At 46.9% G+C, this 22,783-nt stretch overlaps 2 protein-coding genes across 11 annotated transcripts in view; one reads left to right on the forward strand and one right to left on the reverse strand.

Moving 5' to 3' along the window:
- The window catches only part of LOC140611858 (transmembrane protein 177-like), a 123,295-nt gene extending 122,418 nt beyond the window's left edge, over nt 1–877 (reverse strand). For 4 of the 9 annotated variants that reach the window (XM_072788898.1, XM_072788892.1, XM_072788908.1 and 1 more), the window contains exon 1: nt 723–877. The gene's annotated coding sequence lies outside the window, so the exon portion shown is untranslated. Of the gene's footprint in view, nt 1–638 lie in introns of all 9 variants that reach the window. The other 5 variants (XM_072788894.1, XM_072788893.1, XM_072788896.1 and 2 more) reach the window with 5 other exon arrangements.
- A 13,141-nt stretch (nt 878–14,018) lies between these two features.
- Nucleotides 14,019–22,783, forward strand: part of SCTR (secretin receptor) — a 71,350-nt gene continuing 62,585 nt past the window's right edge. For both annotated transcript variants that reach the window (XM_072788916.1, XM_072788917.1), the window contains exon 1: nt 14,019–14,112. In XM_072788916.1, the coding sequence (XP_072645017.1) occupies nt 14,068–14,112 (45 nt within the window). In that variant the 5' untranslated portion in view covers nt 14,019–14,067. The remainder of the gene's footprint in view (nt 14,113–22,783) is intronic.

Consider the following 22,783-nt stretch of genomic DNA (forward strand, 5'->3'; position numbering starts at 1 on the left):
CTAATGATTCATTGCCCTGTACATGGCACTTTACAGAGCCCACACATCTTGCTATCTTCCATAGCTAAGTCTCTAAACTTGGGGTCCTTGTACATGCTTGGGAGTGCAATTCTGTGATGCCACTGAGATTGAACGTGAATCCTATGTGGATCTTTATGTGTCTGGTTTTTGTTTTGTTTTTTTCTGGAGAAGGTCATAGCTTTAGATTCCCCACGGTCCACAACATCAAGCAGAATACACTGAGTACACTGAAGAAAGTACTTAACAACCATTTTGTGAAAGTTTCTCCTTTCCCCTTACTCCCACTCCCTCTCCCTAGCATCTCTGAAAATTCCCCACTCCTCAGCACAGCCTCCACACCTGCTTGGTTCCCCTCCATCCGGCCAACACCTGCCTCAAGTTCACTTCCCAGCTCCCTCTCCTCGGGTCCCTCAAATTCCCTGCAGGTACTTCGGGCAGGAACCACTAGAGGCTAAACCATTTTCACCAGAGCTCCTATCCCAGTTCACTCACTCCAGGGTGATGCCTTGTCTCTTTTCACACCCCCCACCCTTGGTCCCCTCGCTCCATCCTCTACTCGGCAGCCCTCTCACCCCAGCCAAACGCCTGCTCCCCTCAGCGCCCCTTTACTCCATCACCTGCTGGGGGTAGGGGTCGACCCCAGACCCACGCACCATCCCAATCCTCACTTAACCTCTCCTCTGACCCCAGCTCAGGCTGACCGGAGGCTGGACACCCGCCCGGGGTTCCGGCTGCTTCAGCTGCAGCCCAGGGGGGCCCCTTGGCCCCAGGTCCCAGGCTGCTCTCACGGGAGATGGTTCCCGGGCGGGATTCCGCGGGCGCCGGCCGCCGCCGGGAGCGTCGCCATGACGACGCGGACGCGCTCCGGGGAGGGGGTGTGGCCTGCGGTCGGACGCTACCAAAGCCCCGGGCCGTGGGGCGGAGGGGAGCGGGCGGCAGCGGCTCCAGGTCCGGAGGCCGCGGGCGACTTCTGGGGACTCGGAGCAGTCTGTGGGGCCTGGGGAAGAACAGAGAGAGCGACTTAGGGGTGCGAGGGCAGTGGGTGCCCGAGGAGAGGTGAGAAAGTCGGGAGACACCATAAACTGGCTCCCCGCGAGAGCGGACGGCGGGAGGGGGCGGGGCCGGGGCGGGGCCTCCCGGGCAGTGGGCGGGGCTTCCCGATCACCTCCCTTCACCGGATCCCCGAGCACCTCAATTAGCTTTGCTGTACGCTTTCTGTTAGGGTAAATTTCAAACATACGCGAAGGTAGGCCGAGTATTATGATGAACCTTCAACAGCCATCTGTAACAAGGCTCAAATCACCATCTTGTTTTGTCTATACCTTTCCCCTACTCCCTGTATTAGTATTATTTTTATTTTAAGATTTTGTTTATTTATTCATGAGGCGCAGAGAGAGGCAGAGACATAGGCAGAGGGAGAAGCAGCTGCCTGCAGGGATCTCGATGTGGGACTCGATCCTGCACACCGGGATCACGCCCTGCCGCTCAACCGCTGAGCCACCCAGGCGTCCCCAGATCTTTGTTTATAGTGATCACCCAGTAACTGTTGGTCAAGTGGGTGAAAAAATCCATTTGCCTATGTTAGTAGGTTGTTTTAGTTCTGTTTTGTTGACCCAACAAGGTTGTAGATTTTAGAATAAGTACTTTGTTTCCCACAGCCCCAGACTTTTCCACTCCAGCTTAAATCATCTAATGCTTGTGTCCGTATACTGGTTAATGGGCATTGGGTAACACTTTTTAATTTGTCCTAATTTTTTTTTCTTAGAAAAAGTGCCACATTTCCTATTTTATATGTAAACATAGACATAAAAATAGATACATAGATATGGATCTAGATATAACATGTAGATCTCTGTGCAATTCACCAAATTGAGTATGACAGTGTAGTGGACACTGCTGGTTGTCTACTCCCACCCTCCAGCTTTGCTCAGACTTCTTCCCAGTCCCAGTTCCCCAGACCCCACTTCCAGCAGTACAGACTGATCATTCTACACCAGTCATGGAACTCCCCATCCTCTTGCCTACAACTGATTTACTGTTGAGTAAATAACCAATTCTGGCCACAGAGACATTAGGGAAAGGCTTCTGAGGAACCTCTGGAAAAGCCTTCCTCTCTCCTAAGAAAGAGACATAAATAAATACATTGTAATATCCTGAAGTGATTCTTTGGAAGTGCAGAAGCCATCAGAAGCCAGAATGGACCTGAGTGTGAAGGTGACACTGGTGAGGAGGATTGGCAGAGCAAGGAGACAGGAAGAAGATTCTGGACCTGGATGACATAATCTCACCTTTGCTTGCCTGGTACCTGCATCCGTTCTTTCTTTCTTTGAACTGAAAACATTCTGGCACACAATGATTTCTAAACAGTAACTACTCAAAACGTGAACTGTGTGCACAGGATCTTGTCAGAAATGCAGAATTTCAGATCACCCCAGACCTACTGAATCATAACCTGCATATTGATAAGATCCCCCAGAGATTCAGACATATTAAAGTTTGAGAATCACTAAGCTGATGCCCTGCAATCACAGCTGTCTTCGATGAGCAATTATTTAACCAATTCATTTATGTATTTCTTACTTATTTTACCAAGAGTTTGCAGTGAGCAGAATACAAAGGTATCCCAGCCTCTGCCAAACTAAGTCAATGAAATGGTGTGAAAACAGGCAGAGAAGCTATAAACTAGAAGTTTCAGCAGCACAGGAGGAACAGTTAATTTCCTTGCTTAAAACTCCTCAATGTCTTCATGTCGAATGGAAAAGAAAATGTAAAATTCTTAACACAATTTTTAAGGCTCTACAGGAAGTTACTTAGGGCCTTCTCCCTCCACCTTCTTCTCACCAAACCCCCTGCCTGTGCTCCACCCCCCTCCCACATCCCCTTTGCCTGGTGTAATGGGTAAAAGCTGGCTAAAAATTCTGACGCCCCTCTCATGGGGTCCTTTTGCTCTCCCTTTGAATGTAGGTGGGTCTGTGACTGCTTTAACTCCCAATCCTGTCCTGCCTGAATTTCTGACCCCAGCAATCATGAGAAATAATAAAATGGTTATCGTTTCAAGCCTGCAAGCTTTGGGATTGCTGCAATGATAAACAGAAACTTGGCTAATTTCCACTCAGCTGAAGAAGGATTTCTTTCTTGGGCTTTCCATGGCTTTTTTTTTTTTTTTTTTTTTTTTTTTTAAGATTTTATTTATTTATTCATGAGAGGCCCAGAGAGGGGCCCAAAAGGAGCACCAAGGGCAGGCCACTCCAAGATGGGCCACTTTGGCATGAAGATTATTTTGAGTTAAAAAGCAATAAATACCCAGCAGATTGAAGAAAAGCTCTTTATCTCCTCTTCAACTGCCTGAAAAGAATGTAGATGGAGGAATTACTCTGGGAAGGGAGCTATCACCATAGGCAACTATGTTATACTATGAACTAGGCATGGCAGACAGGGAGGGACCTAGCAAGGCCTGTTTGATCAAAGTCCTCCAACTCCCCTTGGTCCTGAGGGGCCCAGCAAACATTTGTTTACCAAACATTTACTCATTTTCATCTTCCTGTGAATTGCTTTGCTTCCCTTTGAAGTCCCAGATCCCTACCCCCTTCTCCTTGGTCCAGAATTACATATGTAATTTATTTTGCCTGTCTTTGGAATGTCTTGTCTGTGTGGATTCCCTGGATGTATGATATTAAATTTGATTTTCTCCTGTTATTCTGTCTCATGCCCATTAGATTCTTAGTGTAGCTAGAAGGACATCGACAGGTAGAGTAACTCTTCCTCCCCAACAGATTCCGCCTTTCAACGGAGAAGTGTCAGTATCTTAAGAGAGTACCACATTCTCTGTTGCTCGGGCATTGACTAGATGGTGGGGTACAGAACTGCTGTAGTCATCTTACGACCAGCCTTAGCTTATGCAACTCAGAGGAGGGCAGAACCACGAGAACCATGCACAAACAGAACCTGAACCATGCGTGAGTCCACCCTGAAGTGTGTTCGGTCTCTGGACACTCAATCATATGAGCCAGTACTCATCCTTATTGCTATTTCAGCCAATTTGAGTTGGTTTGTCTGTTATATGGAGCCAAATGCCTCTCAATTTGTACATGCAGACCATTTAATTGCACTGATTTTTTTTTCAACCTCATGATAATGCTGAAAAATCAGGATTATTTGCCCCATTACACAGATGAGGATTTTAGCCCTGGAGGGCTAAAGTGACTGCCCAAGGTCACATGGCTAATTGATGCCTAAATCAGGATTTGAACCCAGGTTTGTTTGTTGCCGGCTTCTTTTCTGTATGCCAAGCTAAACTGCCTAATTAGGCAGAAATGTGGGGAGCTCTGGGAGGTCAGGGTACCCCCTGATCTTTCTTTGTTCCCTCCAGTGAAGATAAGGCCTTGGGAACACTGGCAACATTGTCTTTCAGATATGGTTTTATTTGCTCTCTTTTATTTGACCTGTTTTAATGATAATATTTCATATAAATATTTAAAAGGATGCTGACAAATGGAGAGGGAAAATAAGAAAAGTAAAGGAAAACTGCTTTCCTGAGAAAGCCAGCCCACATTTCCAGAGTGTAAACAGTGAGCCTGGACTATAAAAACCTCATTAAAATGTCAGCGTTATACCTTTGTACTTGAGCACTGAATAGAAAATCATCCTTGCCCCATTATTTATGGCTCATCAATAATACATTAGCTCGGCTCCAGAAAAGCTCACATTCAAGAGAGGACAGACCTCTTTGTTTGGTTTATTGAGCAGCTGAAGGGGCGGAACAAGTTCATTTCATTGGTGTGGTCATTTGGTGAAGGCCTTAAACCCAGACATCCGGGGACAGCTAATTTCTCACGCCTTCCCAATGCTCTCCTCATCCCTTACCCCCAAACCAATCCCTTCTGCTCAAATGTCACTTTTCCGGGACGCCTTCCTTAAGCATATACCAGAGGAAATTGTTACAGGTGACAGAAATGGATCTAAGTGACAGAAATGGATTACAAGCAACAGAATGAACTCAAAAGTAAAAAAAAGTTAAAAATCTTTCTATCTACCTGTCTCTCTTCTATCAAGAGAGACTTCAGTCACAGCTACATCTAGATGCCAGAGGATGGTGTTAGGATCTTGTCTTTCTGTCTCTTGGTTCTCTACTCCATGTTGGCTTCCTTCTCAACCAGGACTCTTCATCACGTGAGAGGGCTGCCATCTTGCTATGAGTTTTGAGAATAATGCTAATGCATAGGTCTTGGTGATGCCCCTCTTATTGGCCCAGCATCAATCATGTGTCCATTCCTGAACAAGCTACTGAGGCAATTTGGTGGAGGTGCCTCTCCTCGCGTAGGTCTGGGTCATGTGCTCACCCCTGGGCTGCTGTTGGTGAAAGCCCCACTGAAGCCACAAGGTCTGAGAGTGGGAGAGAGGAAGGGAGATCCTTGTACCAGAAGAAGGGAGAATGGAGGCTAGCCAGACACACCATCCAATGTCTATTAGATTGAACCTTTTTTTAAAATGCTTTATTTATTCGTGAGAGACACACAGAGAGAGGCAGAGACATAGGCAGAAGGAGAAGCAGGCTCCTCACAGGAAGCCTGACATGGGACTCAATCCCAGGACTCCAGGATCATGCTCTGAGCCAAAGGCAGACACTCAATTGCTGAGCCACTCAGGAGTCCCTATATGGTTCAATCTAGGGACTCCTCAGTGGCTCAGAGGTTGAGTGTCTGCTTTTGGCTCAGGTTGTGATCCCAGGGTTCTGGGATCAAGTCCCACATTGCGCTCCCTGCATGGAGCCTGCTTCTCCCTCTGCCTCTGTCTCTGCCTCTCTCTCTCTCTGTCTCTCACAAACAAATAAATAAAACCCTTTAAAAAAAGCCTGATTTAACCTTATAAAATCATTGATATTCAACTACATTTTACCTATAAGAATGGTGACTGATATGGCTCAGCCTCATACGTTAACCCACAAGGTTTGGTCTGGTCCCTTGGTACATGCTGCTATAGCATGTATCATAGTTTACAGTATCATCCCACCATACATTCTGCAGTTGCTTACTTCAGCTGACCAATCAGATTGTTCACTATGTGGTTATGCAAGTCTCTGAAGTCTTGCAAACCAGCTTCCATCATCTTGCTTGGCCTCCTGGGAGGGGGTGCAATTGTAGTATCACAGGCTTTGTGCACTAGGCCTCTATCATTCTGGCACAGTCACCTGGAACAGAGTAAGTACTCAAGGAATATTCATTGAATGAATGTGCTTAATTAGTTCTCCAACAAGTGTTTATTGCTCCTGGAAAAAAATGCAAAAAAAAGCAACCTAATTTCTTGTTGGAGAAGTTATTTATTTATTTATTTATTTATTTATTTATTTATTTATTTATTTTAATGGAGAAGTAATTTAAAATAAAATCTCTAGTCAACCAAGTGAACCCTCTTCACAAAATGAAGAAAAGAATGAATCAGTTTTATTATTAAGCATTAAACCAGACTGAGATGTGCATCATTGACAATCCACAAAGAGATGGCAAAGACAAATAAAAATCTTACCGTTTAATAGAGCCTGGCACAAACAATCCCTTACACACAAGTTAATTGTCTTTATCCAAAGGAAAAATGAAACTCCTCATATCTTTTTGACAAGCAGGAAATTACAACTTGGAGCCAAATGTCTGAGCTAACCTCCCACAGTGACAGGGAGCTGGGGCATCACCGTGCCTTATATCCACATTTCACAGAGATGGATCCAACGCCTTCAAGAAAAACATTTCCTGACACAAAGCTGGCAATAAGCTTATTTCACTTTTTAAAAGATTTACATACATTTCAGAAAGATGGAGGAGATTTCTAATTACAAGTTTTATAAAGGAAATACTAAAAGAGAAGGAAGAGGAGAAAAGATCTCTTTCCCTTCGGGCACCAGAGATTTTTAAAATCTAGCTTTTGGGGGGTTGTATAGAAGGGGAGGAAAAATCTTTTATCCCTACCCTCCCGGGTTCAATTGCAAATCAATTTGTTAGAAGACAGATGAACAAGAGCAAAACAGTTGTAATGACCTGCAGATGCACTGACGTTTCATAAGGAAATGAGATTCAGAAAGGTGGTCAGATGATTGTAGTGTATTTATCATTTTAGGCTAAGCAAAAGAAAAGGGGGCTTGGGAGCTTCTGGGCTGGGGAGGCAAGTATAGGAAGAGGAGGCGAGAAAATGTATGATAAATAAGATTTGTCCTGTTATGTGGCTAAGAGTCTCTCAGGTAATACGAGTAGTCTTGGGTGCATAGCTCTCTTCCTGGTATAGACTTTTTTTTTTTTTTTTAACAAATGGAAATTTCCATTATAAGTGTAAATTTCCTTTACAAAAAGGCATATTTATACTTTATAATTTAGGCAAAGGGGAGGGGAAGTGGGTAAAGAGTTTTTCCCGTGGCTGCTAGTTCTCAATTGCTTTTGGCTCAAAATAATCCTTACGACCAAAGTGGCATGTTTCGGGTCCCATATTCTGGTTACCCTTCAGTATTTACCCTTACATTCTGTCTCACTGGGATAAGAATATTTGTATGAAACCAATGGAGAACTAGTTATCTTAGAATCAAATATAAGAACTTCCATCATCAGGGTAACTTCTAAACTACTGTTACAAGAACATGAACTTCTAGAGTTTGGGGTGGTCACGACTTAGGTTTGTATGCCCCACTCTTCCTGTGGGGGTACTAGGAGAAAAGGATTAGAATCAAGATCTAGATAGAAAATCATCAAAATCAGAGAGATGGAAAAAAAAAATCAAAGAGATGGGTGCTTGGGTGGCTCAGTTGGTTAAGCTCCTGACTCTTGATTTCAGATCAGGTCATGATCTCACAGTTGGGAAATTGAGCCCTGCACTGGGCTCCACACTCAGCAGGGAGTCTGTTTGAGATTCTCTCACTCCCTCTTCCTCTGCCTCTCTCCCTTTTATTGGTAAATAAATCTTTACAAGAAAAAAGAGAGATAGCCCCTCTTCATCACTCATGGGGATTATAATGCAGTTTAGAGGGTGTATAGTATGGCATTTCCCCACAATGGCCATAATATTTGTGGTTTCACAAGTTCTTCTAGAATCTTCTCATTCTCTCATCAAGAGGTGAGTGTATGGTGCCTTCCCTTGAACCTGGGCAGGCTTTTCTGATTGTCTGGATGTCAGTGAGCCCTCTTGCTCAACTATAGACCCCCAACAGTTATAACCAGAAATAGTAAAGACCCCTTAATTCAGCTCTAACTTAAACCTATTGTGCTTATTTCTTATCACACTTTCTTGAGGCATTGACAAGACATTTTGCAATGACCTCATTCCAACTGCCAGACCAGAAAAGCCTTCATAGCAATGGAATGCCTAGAAGACCACACCCCAATGTCTCCTTCCCCACCATGATCAAGTGCTGAACACATACTGACCCCCATCCATGACCAGGTGCTCTCTACCTGTTTTCTTGCACACACACCCCAACCTCTCTCTATAAACTCTAGATGTCCATCTTGATGTGGAGAACAAAGACAAAAGAAATGTAGATAAAATTAAATTTCCTAATAACCTGCAGCCCATTGACAAATACTTGAGACAGGCAGAGTTTGACATTCCTCCAGGAACTCCCAACTGTCTTAATATTAATGCCTTGCTAGAGGAAAAAACAACCTTAGCTTGACAATAGCCAGGCCTCCAGGATCCTGAGAGTCTTCTTTAACATATGAAAGTCCTTTTGGAAACTTCCTTTGTCTCATAACTTAAAAGTATATAATCAATTGCTCCTCACAATCCCAGGGCAACTCTTTGTGCCCACAGGTCCTGTCCCTGTGCTTTAATAAATACAACTTTCTTGCACTGAAAATGTCTCAAGAATTCTTTCTTGGCCATTTGCTCCTGTACTGAAACATCAAATCACATCACATCTTGAGGGCTGGAAAGGTTGGTTGAGCCTGCTACCTCCCTGCTGCTGCAGGCACCCAAAATAAATTTCTCCCTTTCTTTTTTCCGAACTCTTGTCTCCTGAGTTATTGGCTTCTCTTGCCACGAGTTTATCGGAGTTTGTTGAACAATAATGCTAGCAAACCCAGCCAGGAGCTCTCCTTTCAATTTGTCCGCCCGTCTTGGGATCCCCACCCTACCAACCAGTTGGCTGAGGAGCGTGCCAGGGCTCACCAGTACCTTTTCTGAGTTAGCAACTATGATAGATCAATTGGTAATATGGACAATTCAAAGCAACAGAAGCAGCACTGTGTGATTCCCAAAGCTGCATCATCAATCACAATACAGTTTCCACATGCTCTTTCTTGGGATGCACACTTTTGTGATCATGAGCCACTCTCGAAGCTCCCTGTCACCAAGATCACGTGGAGAAAGCACACAGACAGTGGGAGATGCATGAGGAGCCCCCGTTGCTCCAGCCCCAGACATTTGACCAAGCACATCTTAGGATGACTCTGGTCCTAGCCACTGTCTGACTGCAACCCTGGGAGACTTTTTTTTTTTTTTTTAGATTTGTTTATTTATTTGAGAGCATGGGGAAAGGGGCAAAGGGAGAGGGAGAAAGAGTCCCAAGCAGATTCCCCACTGAGCTTGTAGCCCAATCCGGGGCTCAAGCCCATGACCCTGAGATCATGATCTGAACCACCTGAGTCAGCGCTTTACCAACTGAGCCACCCAGGTGCCCTGGGGAGAGACTTTGAATGAGAACTGCCTGGTTGAGGTCAACCCTAGAACTGTGAAATGATAAAAAATAATTGCTGAGGTTTTCCATCACTAGAGTTGAGTGTAAGGGGTGTGGGATGGAAACAGTTCAAGGCTGGGGACCCAAAGTCCAGAGTTCTGGTTCCAGCGAGCCTACCTCCCAAATGTGTGATTGTTGAGCTACAGTCTCATCACATCTCTTTTTCTTCATCTGTTAAATGGATGTAAGATTTCCAAGTGGGGCTATCCTTTCTCCTTTTGCCTCCTCCCTCCCAAATCCATTTTCTCCCTTCTCCATCCAGCAGGTAGACTGTATGGATAGTTTCTCTATCTCTCATATGCCTGTCTTGTCTCTGGCACTGGGTTGTGTTCAGCTAATGGAGACATCACCAGGAGATCAGTGGACAGGAGAAGAGAAGTCAGGGTATTTATCTGACCACCTAACCCCCTTCCAGGGCTGCAGTTTTAACAGTGGCCACATTCCTTTCTGGTTAAGTTCCTAGCGTGACTCTAGGACAGCTCTTGCCAACTTCTGGGACACTGCTTTTTCTCCTTGCCCCTTATTAAAGAAAACATTTTAACACTTGTTAAAATGGTTAGAAAGACTTTATTCAAGACAGTTAGTAAAGGGGTATTGCAATAGGGGAGAGAGACCCAGCTCAATTTGGAACACAATAAGGACAAGTGGGGATTTATGGCCTAGGAGCAGGATGAGGGGGCAGTGGATGGAAGATCACTAAGAGGAGACATCAAGAGTGGGGGATTCTTGCTAGCAGGACTTAACAGGATCCTTGCTGAAGGCAGGCCAGGATTGAGACAGTGGAGGTGGGGAATGAGGAACTTGACCAGATATCAAAGATGGTCAGCTATCAAGAGTTGGAGGGGGGAAAAAGAGTTGGAGGGATTCTTACTAAGCTGAGGACGGTGGGACTCTTGCTGAGACCGGGCTGGGCAGGCCAGAGACAGAGGGGGCCAAGATCCAGGCCTAGGTGAGAATAGGAGAATTCTATTTAGGAATTGGCCAAGGTCCTGTCCCTGTGCTTTAATAAATACAACTTTCTAAATTCTATTTAGGGGCCAAGATCCAGGCCTAGGTGAGAATAGGAGAATTTAGAGAATAGGGCTCTGAGGAGTTAAGCTCAAGTTTTGTCAAGGGGAGAGTCTTTGCCCTCTACTTGCTAGTTGCTAGTCCCTGCTATCTCACTGTCCCTCACTGGCTCCCTTAACCTTGCCCACAGCACTACACCTCCATTGTCCTTTCATTAAACACTCTTTAGTGAAACCACCCATGCTTTCGGTTCTCCATCTTCTGCCAGGCATGGCTGTTATCTTGCCAACCCCATAGGGCTGTTTTAAGGGACAAATGAGATGATGCATACAAAAGCACTTTGGAAGCCCAAGAGTAAGGAAGTCATCTTCATGACGGACAAGAACCCTAGTACAGTACAAAAGGTAAAGGCAGAAGCTTTGAGCTCAGTCCTGGGTTCAAATCCTGCCCCTGCCCCTTGTTAGCTAGTCCCATCTCATTGATCAAAGAAAGTAAATATCTCTCATATAGTCCTGGAGGATTGGCTATGGTAACACACTCCAAATGCCTAAAAAGGGTCTCTAGCACATGGCAGGTATTAAAAACATTGTTAGTTCCCAACCTCTTTCCTTCCACCCCTGTTATGAAATCATTTTCTCAGGCAGGTTTTACAAAGCCACTAACTGCATCCATGACTTGAAAATGGGCTTCTCATGGAGCACCTCAGACCCTTTTCTCAATACTCAGAGAGGCAGAACCTCCCATTTAAGGAAGAATGGCTTGCCACAGGCTAGAAATTTATTAAGTTGCACAGAACCAATGTGGTTCTGCTATTTTCCTGGAGATCATGAGGCTCTGATATAGAGCACAGATTCTGTTTTTGTACTGTTTTCTTGAAATTTCTTCCCATCAAAGAACCAATGCATACAGTGGTTACAGAAAACACAACACAGAGGTCTATACAGTAAAAATGGCAAGTCCTTACGGCATGGTTTTTCTGATGTACGTTTAGGGTGTTGGGGCTTAAGGGGCCAGGGAAGCAACATTCTTTCCAGCCTGAATTTTGACCCATTTAATAAATAAGATTAAGACAGATGAGGTCAAGTAGCACTTTCATGAGTGATAACTGGGAGACTGCGTTTATACTTGAGGGCAAGTGGGTTTTCTGACTTTGAACTGCAGAATTACCACTGTCCCTGGTGACACTGGTTCCACACAGGCAGAGCCTTGACCAGCAATGAGTCCGCTGGGACAATCCACTTACAGGCTCTCTGCAGATGAGGGAGCTGTCAAAGGGAGGCAGGAGTGCAGAACCTCATGCAAGTCCTTACCACATATGTGTGAATCACATAGAGCTCTCTCTACCTGTGTGTGTGTGTGTGTGTGTGTGTGTGTGTGTGTGTGTATGTGTGTCTGTGTGTTAGGGGGAGAGCCTTAATGAGGGAGTAGAGAAAGGTCAGGAGGATTATACTAATGGATGCACTCCGGGAGGAAGGAAATCAAGGGTGGGGTTGAGTGTTCCCCTTCCACATACATTATCTCCTGTTCTCCACTACTGTACTAGTGTTTCTACAAACATCCTTGCACATATTTCATTGAATCTTTGGGTGAGTATTTCCGTAGGAAAAGTTCTTAAAAAAGGAATTCATGTGGGGCACCTGGGTGGCTCAGTGGTAAAGCATCTGCCTTTGGCTCAGTGATCCCAGGGTCCTGGGATTGAGTCCTGCATTGGGCTCCCTGCAGGGAGCCTGCTTCTCTTTCTGCCTAAGTCTCTGCCTCTCTCCCTGTGTCTCTCATGAATAAATAAATAAAATCTTTAAAAAAAAAAAAAAACTGAATGCATGTTTCTGTATACTTTAGGCTGATATACCCTGGGTATTGACTGTGGACCTGAGAGCTGAAAGTTCTTTCTCCCTTTTATTTTTACTCTGATTTACCAGCTTTGCCCTATCAATAGCTTCTTCAGGTGAGGAAGGCCGCTAAGGACTAGCATATGCTGCCTTAAGAGCAGGTTAGCTAAACAAACAAAAAAAAGCAGGTTAGCCATCTGACCAGAGGCCAGTCACAGAAAATCAGGGTACCAGGGTTAGGCAGGCTTTCTGATCTGACCTTCTGAGTCGCAGGTACCCAGCAGCATGGTTGATCCTCCTGCACCCTCAATACCCTTCTCTATCAAATGGGCATATTATGACTAAAGGGCTTGGGGGGGAATTCAAGGAGCTGATGTGTACTTAAAGTGCTGGGAGAAAGGTCAAGATAGGAGAACCAAGAGAAGAGGAGTGGAAACAAAAACAGAGAAAGAAAAAACTGGGCCTGTAAGAGCCATTTGAGGGTACCCAGTACTGAGAGGCTAAAAGCCCACCTCCAGGTCGTCTAGGCACTCACTCTGGTTGAGCAGCTACTGGGGAGACCTGCCTGGTGCTTAAATAGCTTCACAGGGACACCAGGAAGCACAAAGCCTCCAGGGGTTCATCTTCAGCGCAGCCCCCATAACACCTTGGGTGTACCACGGGGTCCTTTCCCGTCTCACCTGATCATCCGAACTTCCTCATGTGATGGTGCTCAGGGGAATGAAATTCCCTAGAAATGAGCGTTATGACTTATTTATTTATTTTAGAATGACTTTATTTTTTTAAAAAAAGATTTTATTTATTTGACAGAGCACAAACAGAGCAGCAGAGGGAGAGGGAGAAGCAGGCTCCCTCTCTGGGCAGAAAGCCCGATGTGGGGCTCCGTCCCAGGACCCTGGGATCATGACCTGAGCCAACGGCGGACGCTCAACAGACTGAGCACCCAGGGGCCCCTCAATAATGAGGAAATATAAAGTGAAAAATCAGAAAGGAAGTGCCAAGTAGCTACCCCCCCCCCCCCCCCAACAGATGCGATCTGCATCCAGGAGCAGCCGCTCAACCTCCCTTCAACCCGAGGGCGGGGATCAACCGATGCGAGACGCAGAAGGGGGCGCACGGTGCCCTCCGCGGCAAAGCCAGGGAGCGCGCCCTCGGGACTCGGGGGGCGGGGGGCTGCCTCTCCCGGGGCCTCCGCCCCCCCCACCCCCACCCCCACCCCCGGCCCGGGCCCCCCTCCGCCTGCTCGGCCGCGGCCAGTCGGGGCCGGCTGGAGGAGCGCGGGCGCCCGCGCCTTATCCATGGGCTGGGCGGCGTAGCGGGCGGCCACCTCCGGGAGGAGGAGCAGTCCCGGGGCCGCGGCGGGAGGGCCGCCCCGCAGGGCTCCTCCGCACGCGGCGGCCGGCCGGGGCGCGGGCCCCTGCGCAAGGCGCTGAGCCCCCGGGCCGCGGGGCGCACACGGGCGGCCGTCGAGGCGCCCCCGGGGGCGCGCCGGGCACCATGCGTCCCCGCCTGCTGCTGCTGCTCGCCTGCGCCGCGCACGCCGTGAGTACGCTCCGCTCGTGGGCCCCGTCCCACGCCAGGGGGGCCTGCGGGGTCCCCAGATCTTCCGCGGAGAGGGGGAAATCTGACACCCCGTACCCCGCCCCCATCCCCCCAGAATGAAAAGAGCAGGTGCGCCTGGCGAAGGCGGGCTTGGCCCCCCTCCCGTCTGCACACCGACCCCTTCCTCCGGGCTGTGCCTCGACGGAAGCCCTGCCGCGCCCCTGGCAGGGCCCACTGTGTGCCGGGCACGCCGCCTCCAGTTTTTCATTGAAACCTCACGATCGGCTTTCCAGGTCGATATTGTCACCCTCGATTTTAGGGACTGGGAAACAGGGACTCTAAGTAAGGCCAAAAATCTTGCCCCAGGAAAAGATGCTTGGAACCCACATCCTTCGGTCCCAAAGCCTTGACATTTTAACACACACACACACACACACACACACACACTCCGAGGGAAACCTCAGAAAGTTCTGGCTGGAGCTTCTGGGTCTGTCTGTGGTGGGACGGTTCACAGCTCCCTCCCTCTCTTTGGGATTTGGCTCCCTGAAGTCTGTACATCTGAGGGGTCCTGGGAGTAACTGGTCCCGGCCAACCCTATCCAGGGAGGAGCTGGAAAAGAAAAGAGAAAGGCAAAGTGGGTGGCTTGTTTTCCTTTCCCACAGAAACTCCTTGGACTCCAGAGCCTCTCCCACTGGGATTTGTGAATGAGTGGCTGCACCCAGATAGCCTGGATGGAAGGAATGGTGGTGGTGGGGGGATTGGGGGGTAGGGTGGGAGGAGGGCCCAGGGGGTGCAGATTTCCAAAACCACTTCTTCCCACCAGCATTCCAAACTGGCCTTCAAGGCCCCTGTCCTAAGAAACTCCCCAGGAAAAGTGCTTGGGGACCTAATTCTGCGTCTCCAGTCTCCATCCTGGGTGAGTCCTTTCTGATGTCCAAATGACCTTGCCTTCCAGGAGTCCTCTCCTGTTTGATTATAAGAAAAACCTTCACCGCCAGAGCTGATGGGAGTGTTCATACTCAGGGGATGCCCCTTGGGCAGCTCTGTGACATTCCAGCAGCAGTAGTTTGGAAGAGTGGGATGTGAGACTCTCATTCCCAGCTCCCTTGTAACCCTGGAGTCTCTTCTCATCCGTGGCAGTGCTGGTGTCAGAAAGTGCTAGAGCAATAGTACCCCCTCACTAATCTGAACTCCCAACTTGGGGAAATACCACTCAGGACACTGGGGACAATTCAACGCCTCTAGGTATGTTGCTATTCAGTGCCCAGGATGAGAGAGGCAGTAGCTTCTTCCTATGACCTTCCCCACCTACTTCTTAACCCTGAGGTGGTCGGAAGAAACCAACGTGTGGCTGAGCTTCAGGACTGAGGTTCAACCTACATTTTTAATCTCAAGGGGATCCCCAGGTTACGTCAGGAATAAGCAGAGGGGGCAATGAAAGCTTCCACTTGGCTTGAATCTTCAGTGTGCCTTGGAAGGCTTTTCATGATGCTCTGGTCCAATTCCCTTATTTTACAGATGAACAAACTGAGAACCACAGAAAAAAAGAGACCAGCCCCAAATCAGCAAGTTAGCGGTGGAGCTGGGACTAGAACCCAGCTCTCTCGATCTCAGTCACCCATAGCAATGCTTCCTTATGTCCTTTGTCTTTACATGTCATTTTCATACACTCATGTCCTGCTTTGTATTATCCCAAGATGGTTTCCTGTGTATAAGTTTCGGTCCTCTGGGCGTTTTATGGGCTTATCTGGACCTGAGGTCTCATACGTCTTGGCAAGAACTCCTTTAATAAATAAGAATGGAACTGACCTACTTTGGTTGGAGTATTTCCCAGCCTTTGAAACCCTGCTTACCTTCTGTTTCTTTGACTCTGAATGGTCAGACATTTGATTTGGAGATTTAGGGCATTTAAACAATTTTTTAAAGTTATTTTTAAATTTTATTTATTTATTCATGAGAGACACAGAGAGAGAGGCAGAGACACAGGCAGAGGGAGAAGCAGGCTCCACGTGGGAAGCCCGATGTGGGACTCAATCCCAGGTCTCCAGGACTATGACCTGAGCCAAAGGCAGACACTCAGCCACTGAGCCACCCTGTTGCCCCTAAAGTTATTATTTTTTAAAGATTTCATTTACTCATGAGCAACACACACACACCCACAGAGAGAGAGAGAGAGAGAGAGAGAGAGAGGGAGAGAGAGAGAGAGACAGACATAGGCAGAGCTGGCTCCCTACGGGGAGCCCATACTGGACTTGATCCCAGAACCCTGGGATCATGCCCTGAGCCGAAAGCAGATGCTCAACCACTGAGCCTCCCAAGCATCCCAACAAATTTTTATTCATTTTGGGGACCCCCCATTGAGTAAGATCACGGATATCTTCCTAATGGGACATCATTAAGCCAAATTGCTTATTACTGCTGCCTGCCCTGTCCCCTCGCCTTTCCATATAGGGAAGCGTCAGGAGGGTCCCTTGCAAATTGAAACCAGAAAGTGATGATGACTGAAGGGGCCAGTTTTCTGAGACCTCCATAGAAACATGGTCTTACCTCCCTTTGCTATCCCACCCCCTTGAAGCTCATGAGGACTTTTCCCTGGAACGATATTGAGATTATTCACTAGCATATCTGTACTCCTCCTCCTCCCCAATACACACACTTTGAGATGTTGTCTTATTCATCTTCTATCCCTAGAGCCTGCCACAGTGTAAGGAGGAGCTCAATGAGTGTGTTGGTTGAGTGAAAGAGTGAATGAGTGAATGAATGAGTGTCATAAGCTGTGGCACTTTCCTGTAGCACCAAGTAATAAACAATGACATCCTGAAGGCAATCATTACTTACAAAATTGTACATAACTGTGTCAAGTAAATGAAAAACAGTCATTCAAGGAAGGGCTTTTTAATCTGTGGCATCTGGCAAACTGCCAACTTCATGACCTTAGTGAGTTAAATGGGGTGTAGAGAGCTACTTTCTCCTTCGAGTGGGGTTTCTTCACTTTGACACACTGTAACCCTGGATATTAAATCTGGGCTTTCAGCAAAGGGTGCCAGGAAGGGAGTGAGCCCCTCTCTCAGCTTGGAGGAAGTGATAGGGTAGGAAGAGTGGGGACACGGTGGAGAGAGGAGAGTCACAGAATTCTTTGTTATGGGGGATCCTGTACATCGTGTGCCATCTAGCACCATCCCTGGCCTTTACCCACCAGAAGCCAGTAGCACCTCTCTGCGTTGTGCCAACAGAAATATGTCTCCAGACATTGCCAAATGTTGTCCGAGAGGCAGGGAGGGAAGAACTGCTCCTGGTCAAGAATTGCTGCCTCGAAGCTTGTCCTGTTTCAGGGGAAATGCATTAGCAGAACTAACAATAGGGGTTTGTTGCATATGGGATTCAACACGGTGGGATTGGTGACAGGGAATCGGAGCCGAAGACAGAACATGTGTACCTGAAGAACACACACTTCCAGACAAAATGACTGGTGCCAAGAATGGGCTTAATCTTCTCCGGCCTCCCTCCTCTCTCCATCCTGTCTCAGTGGACAGCTCAGAAACAGAAAAAGTCTTGGCACAGCCGTCTGGCACATGGTGCTACTGCCTCCAGGGCGCTGACAGGCTCTGTGGCAACCCGGGGGAGCAGGATTTTAGGAAGACCTGCAAGGGTCACCTGAGGGGCTGGCTCTGGACAACTCTTCAGAGGAGGCTCACTGGGATTTTTTTTATCTACCAGAAAAATCACCTTCTCATTTTCTGGGGGAAATATTTGTGGATTCCTTTTGAAAACTGTTGCTCTCTCTAAAATTAATGTGGATGATGATGATAATGATGATGAAGGCTTCCTTTATCGAGCACTCACTTCATACCAGATACCCTGCCAGAGCCTTGCCAGCACCATCCGACTTTATTCTCATAACCCTCATCGTGCAGAGAAAGAAGCCCAGGCTCCAAGAGGGGTGAAGCCATTTGTCAGGGCCACTCACCCAGACATGGTGTGAGGACCCAACCCTGGGATTCCTAACGAGCACCCACATCTGCTCCTAGAAAGAGGCCTGCATTGGTTTCTGGTGCCCAAGGGGGCTGTCACAAAATTTTCTCCCAAATCTCAAAGTGACATTAATTTCCGTTTAATCTAATCACTTTATAAGACATACAACAATTACTGAATTACACATACCATTTTATTAAGGGCCCCAGAGATGATCTTGAGAAGTCATAAAATCAATCACCTGGAGGTTACACCTCCCAAACTCTTTAAGAGGTTCCTTCTCTTAGCTTTGACCCACCTTTCTATGCTCCCATGGGGCCTTCCTCCATGCACCCTGTTCCCATTATCCCTGCCCTACAGCTTCCTCCATGCCCGGGGAGGACGAAGGGTGCCCCACTTGGAAGCCTAGACTTCATAACCAGGATTAGAGTTTCACTATCACAACAAGCGCCCTCCAATGTCCCCTGACTTGCTCCTCACTTTCCTGCCTTTAGCAAGCTGAGCTTTCTCACCACTGACCTTCACTCAGGCATTGGGACAACCTGCAGGGTAAAACCCACAACACTCAGATCCTATCTACGTGCTTACATTACAAACAGAGGGCTACTCGGCATTCATGTGGACTCCAGAAAATAATAATATCCTGGGGCCCACTCAACCTCAATGTTCTGTGTCCGGCAGATTCCAGGGGGCATTTGGGGCAAAAACATCTTTTCTTGGCCATGTGCTATAGTCCCAGCCCACCCTGCTGCCAGGGTTCCTGTTTTCCTGTCTTCTCCAGAATCCCCACATGTCCAACATCCTCACCTGTGGGCTCTCCCTGATGTCTGTGTTCCTGACCTTCCTGGCCCTTCTTTCATTGTCATAGACAAGCTTGTCTCCTATTTCCTGACAGCCATGAATGAACTTCCTCCGACCAGCATTGGGCTCTTCTAGACGTATCTAAATTGTATCCACCTGTTCCCTTCCTTCGCATGTAGTCAGTCAGCTCTGGCTGCTGTAAGAAAGTACCACAGTCTGGGTAGGCTCAAACAACAGAAATGTATTTTCTCACAGTTCTGGAGGCTTGATGGCCCAGATCAAGGGCCGGTGGGGCTGGGCCTTGTGAGAGCTCCCTTGCTGCTTTGTCCTCACATGGTCTTTCCTCTGAGTGGGTGTAGAGAGGCAGATAGAGAAGGAGCTCTTTGGAGTCTCTTCTTATAAGGACGCTAATCCTATCATATTAGGGCCCCACTCATATGATCCTGTTTAACTTTCATTACCTCCCTACAGACCCTATCTTCAAATATAGTCACTCTGGGGGAATAGGGTTTCAACATGAATTTGGGCAGGATAACATGGATATTGAGTCCATAGCACCATCTGAGTGGGAAGAGAGCCTCCTCTCCTGCTTGTGAGGCCAGTCCCTGCCTCTGCGCTCCCAGTCCTCCCACCCCAATCCACTTCCATCCTGAGAGGACACAGTGAAGCCACTGTGCCCTGTCTTTATCTTTCTTCCTCTTAACTGACCTTCCCCATCGGCTGGTCTGTCTGGGTCTTGCCCGGGTCTGGCCAGCCCAGATGGTCAAGAGCCCTCCCTCTGCACTCGAGGCCTTCCAGATGCAGTTCCACCTCTGCCCCCTGATGGCCAGCTTCTTGGAAGAGGCATCCACAATGATTGCTTCCACTTGCAATGATTTCTCAGCCCGCCACAACCTGCTCCCACCCCACCACCCACTGAAACCAGTCTCTTACATGGCCTTCGTTTTGCTGTCTTCATTTCACACCTTTTGGCCTTGGTCCCACCTAGAGTGACCACATGACTTAGAGAGATGGGAGGTTGTAAGTAATGATGTCGAGACAGCAGGCATACACCTGACTGTCTTGGGCAAAGTGGGGACAGGACCCTGGCCTCTCAAGGCATCCAGTGGAGGACCCTCCTTCCTTTCCACTCCCCACTCCCTTGGCTTCTGCTCTTTCCAGGCTTCCGGTCCCCATCCTTGTGCCCTGTCTTCTCAGGCCTATAAGGATCTCTTGCCCAGGCTCCCTCTTGCTCTCCTCACTCTGCCCACTCTTACTGTATGATCCTCTTTAGCAGTCCTACCACGTCAGAGATCCAGTCTTCCAAACTCATCTTACCGCGCCCCCCCACCTCCCATGCCTTCTTCTTCTTTCCTCATTTTTCCCATTCTTGAGGCAGCCTTGTGGGAGTCCCACTGTCTCCCATCCTCACCCTGACATTCAATCCACTGTCTGCCGGTGCAGAACCTACTTGCTCACTGTCACTCTGGGCCCTACTCTTCCTGGGATGTTCAGGTGTTGCTGTTCTGGGTCTAACAATTCTCACTTCCTCCCTAAATGGTGGGGCCACCTCCTGGAGGGTCCCAGGCCTCCACTTTCGGTCCATTATGGCTGTTGCCTTCACTGTGTACTGCAGCTGTTGGCCTCTCTGGACCCCTTAGACCATGAGCTTGAAGAACAGGAGCTATGTCCCATGCACCTTTGTGTCCCCAGTGACGAACCAATTGCTGGGCAGAGAAGAGGTGCCCAATAAATATTTGATGAAATTTTGCATTTTGAATTGGTTGCTTGATAATGAGTTTCCTCTTCTTAGTTCTCATTGTATAAACTGGCTGGTATCATATCTCCATTTATTTCCCCCTTGAAAAAATTTCTTTCAGCAAGTTGGAAGGCAAGTAATTATATCATAAGGTGTGATTGGCAGAGCGATATTGAGTCTCTTCACCTTCTTTAGAATCCCGTAGATTTTTACTTCATCTTCTCCCAGATACTACCTTTTCAGATGCAAGAGTCCAGAGTTAAACTAGCAGAACTCGCTCTCAACATCTTTCTCCTCTTTTTTTTTCTTTCCATCTTTCTCCTCTTATTTTGCTTTATTCTCTCTGTAGACTAGAGTTTCCTGTTGCTTTCTGAAGGCTAGAATGTGGCTGCCCCCTAGCTTTCCAAGATTACATGCTTTAGAAATGGGAGGGATTGACCTTACTCCTCCTTCTAATACCACATATCCAAGAGAGGAAAGCACATTGTCCCAAAATGGGTTAGGTTTTCTCCAAAGGTCTGATCATTGCAATGGGACCTCATGGCATACCTCAGGGTGAAAGGGTCTTCCCAGGGAAGGGTTGATGGCTAACAGGTTGAACAGATACCTCAAAATATGCCCACCATCTGAGAAAACCCTGTGAAAGGGACAGTGGAAGCTAATCAGACAGTCACAAAGCAACAGGTATGAACTTGTACATGGTAGTAGACCAGCCATGACTAGATGCTGAGGTCAATGCTGGAGTATCAAAGAGTGATACTTGTACAGAGACACTACTAGATACTCAGTCTTAAAAAGGATACTACTTAAGTGCCTTTCTTTAAAAAAAAATTACTGTGGGTTATGCCCAGCAAAACCAAAACTGCATCTAAAATATAGGACACAGGGGCACTTGGCTGGCTCAGTTGGTAGAGCATATGACTCTTGATCTCAGGGTTGTGAGTTTAAGACCCATGTTGGGCATGGAGCTGACTTAGAAAAAAAAAATTAAAATAAAATAAAATAAAATATAGGATGCAAAAAAGTGGAATTTATCCAGGATGGCAATGGGCAGATCAGTTCCACAGTTCTGAAACACAGAGGATTTAGTCCAGAAAGTCAAAGGACTCCTTGAAGTCAGTTCCAGAGAGGCTTGTTGGCAGAGCTGCTCTATTTAGAAACTTAGAATGCAACTATGCTATGCAGTTGATAAAGTGAAGGACTACAGATTTTGTGATCAACAAGAAAAAAGAAAGTGAATTTAAATTTCCAGCGAAAGACAAAAGTTATATGAAAACTTTCATGGTGCAAGTATTAAAAAAGCCAAAGTTTGACATGATTGCAGCAATATTTTTCAAACTCCAGATGTAAAAGTGGCCTGGACTCAAAGTCTGAAAATGAAGAGGAAAGTAATGTAATGTTTCTCTTTGGCTAATTAAAATAATAAAGAAAAGTACCATTTAGTAAATTTTTTTCTGACAATACTTTAGTGAATTTATGAGGAATACATATATTTAAGTGTACTTAGGTTGGAAGTGCCTTTTTAAAATACCAACTAGCATCCCATTCTTGGTACCAACTATTCTGGGATTTTTCTGTTCAAAATATTTTGCTTATGATGCTAAATATATAGGGTTTTTCCTCACATTGACAACCAATTCTCCAACTGGCCCAGCACCAGCTGACTATTCTAAAATTTAATTCAGTTCTGACTCTAACCATCTGGAATCAGCACAGATCCACAGACTATGGGTTAAGGACATAGTCCACAAGACCGCTCCTACTTTAGATGCCAATCCCAAGTCAGGGCCCGTACTTCTGGCTGATTGACTGTATACTGGAGATTCCCATGACCTCCTCCTTTGATTTGATCATTTGCCAGAAGCATTCACAGAACTCAGGAAAGTACTTTACTTGCCATTACTGGTTTATTATAAAGGATACAATTCAGACAGCTGAGTGGAAGAGATGCAGAGGGTGAGGAAGGGGACACGTGGAGCTCCCAGCACCTCCATGTCTTCACCAACCTGGAAGCTCTCCAAACTCTCTTGTTTAGAGTATTTACGTAGGTTTCATCACATAGGCATGATTGTCAAAATCACTGACCATTGGTGACTCCATCACTGCCCTCCCTCTCATCTCCTGTGATCAAAGGGCAGCTGGAAGTTCCAATCTCTAACT

The sequence above is a fragment of the Canis lupus genome, chromosome 20 (genome assembly GCF_048164855.1).
Source record: "Canis lupus baileyi chromosome 20, mCanLup2.hap1, whole genome shotgun sequence".
In the NCBI taxonomy this organism is placed as follows: Eukaryota; Metazoa; Chordata; class Mammalia; order Carnivora; family Canidae; genus Canis; species Canis lupus.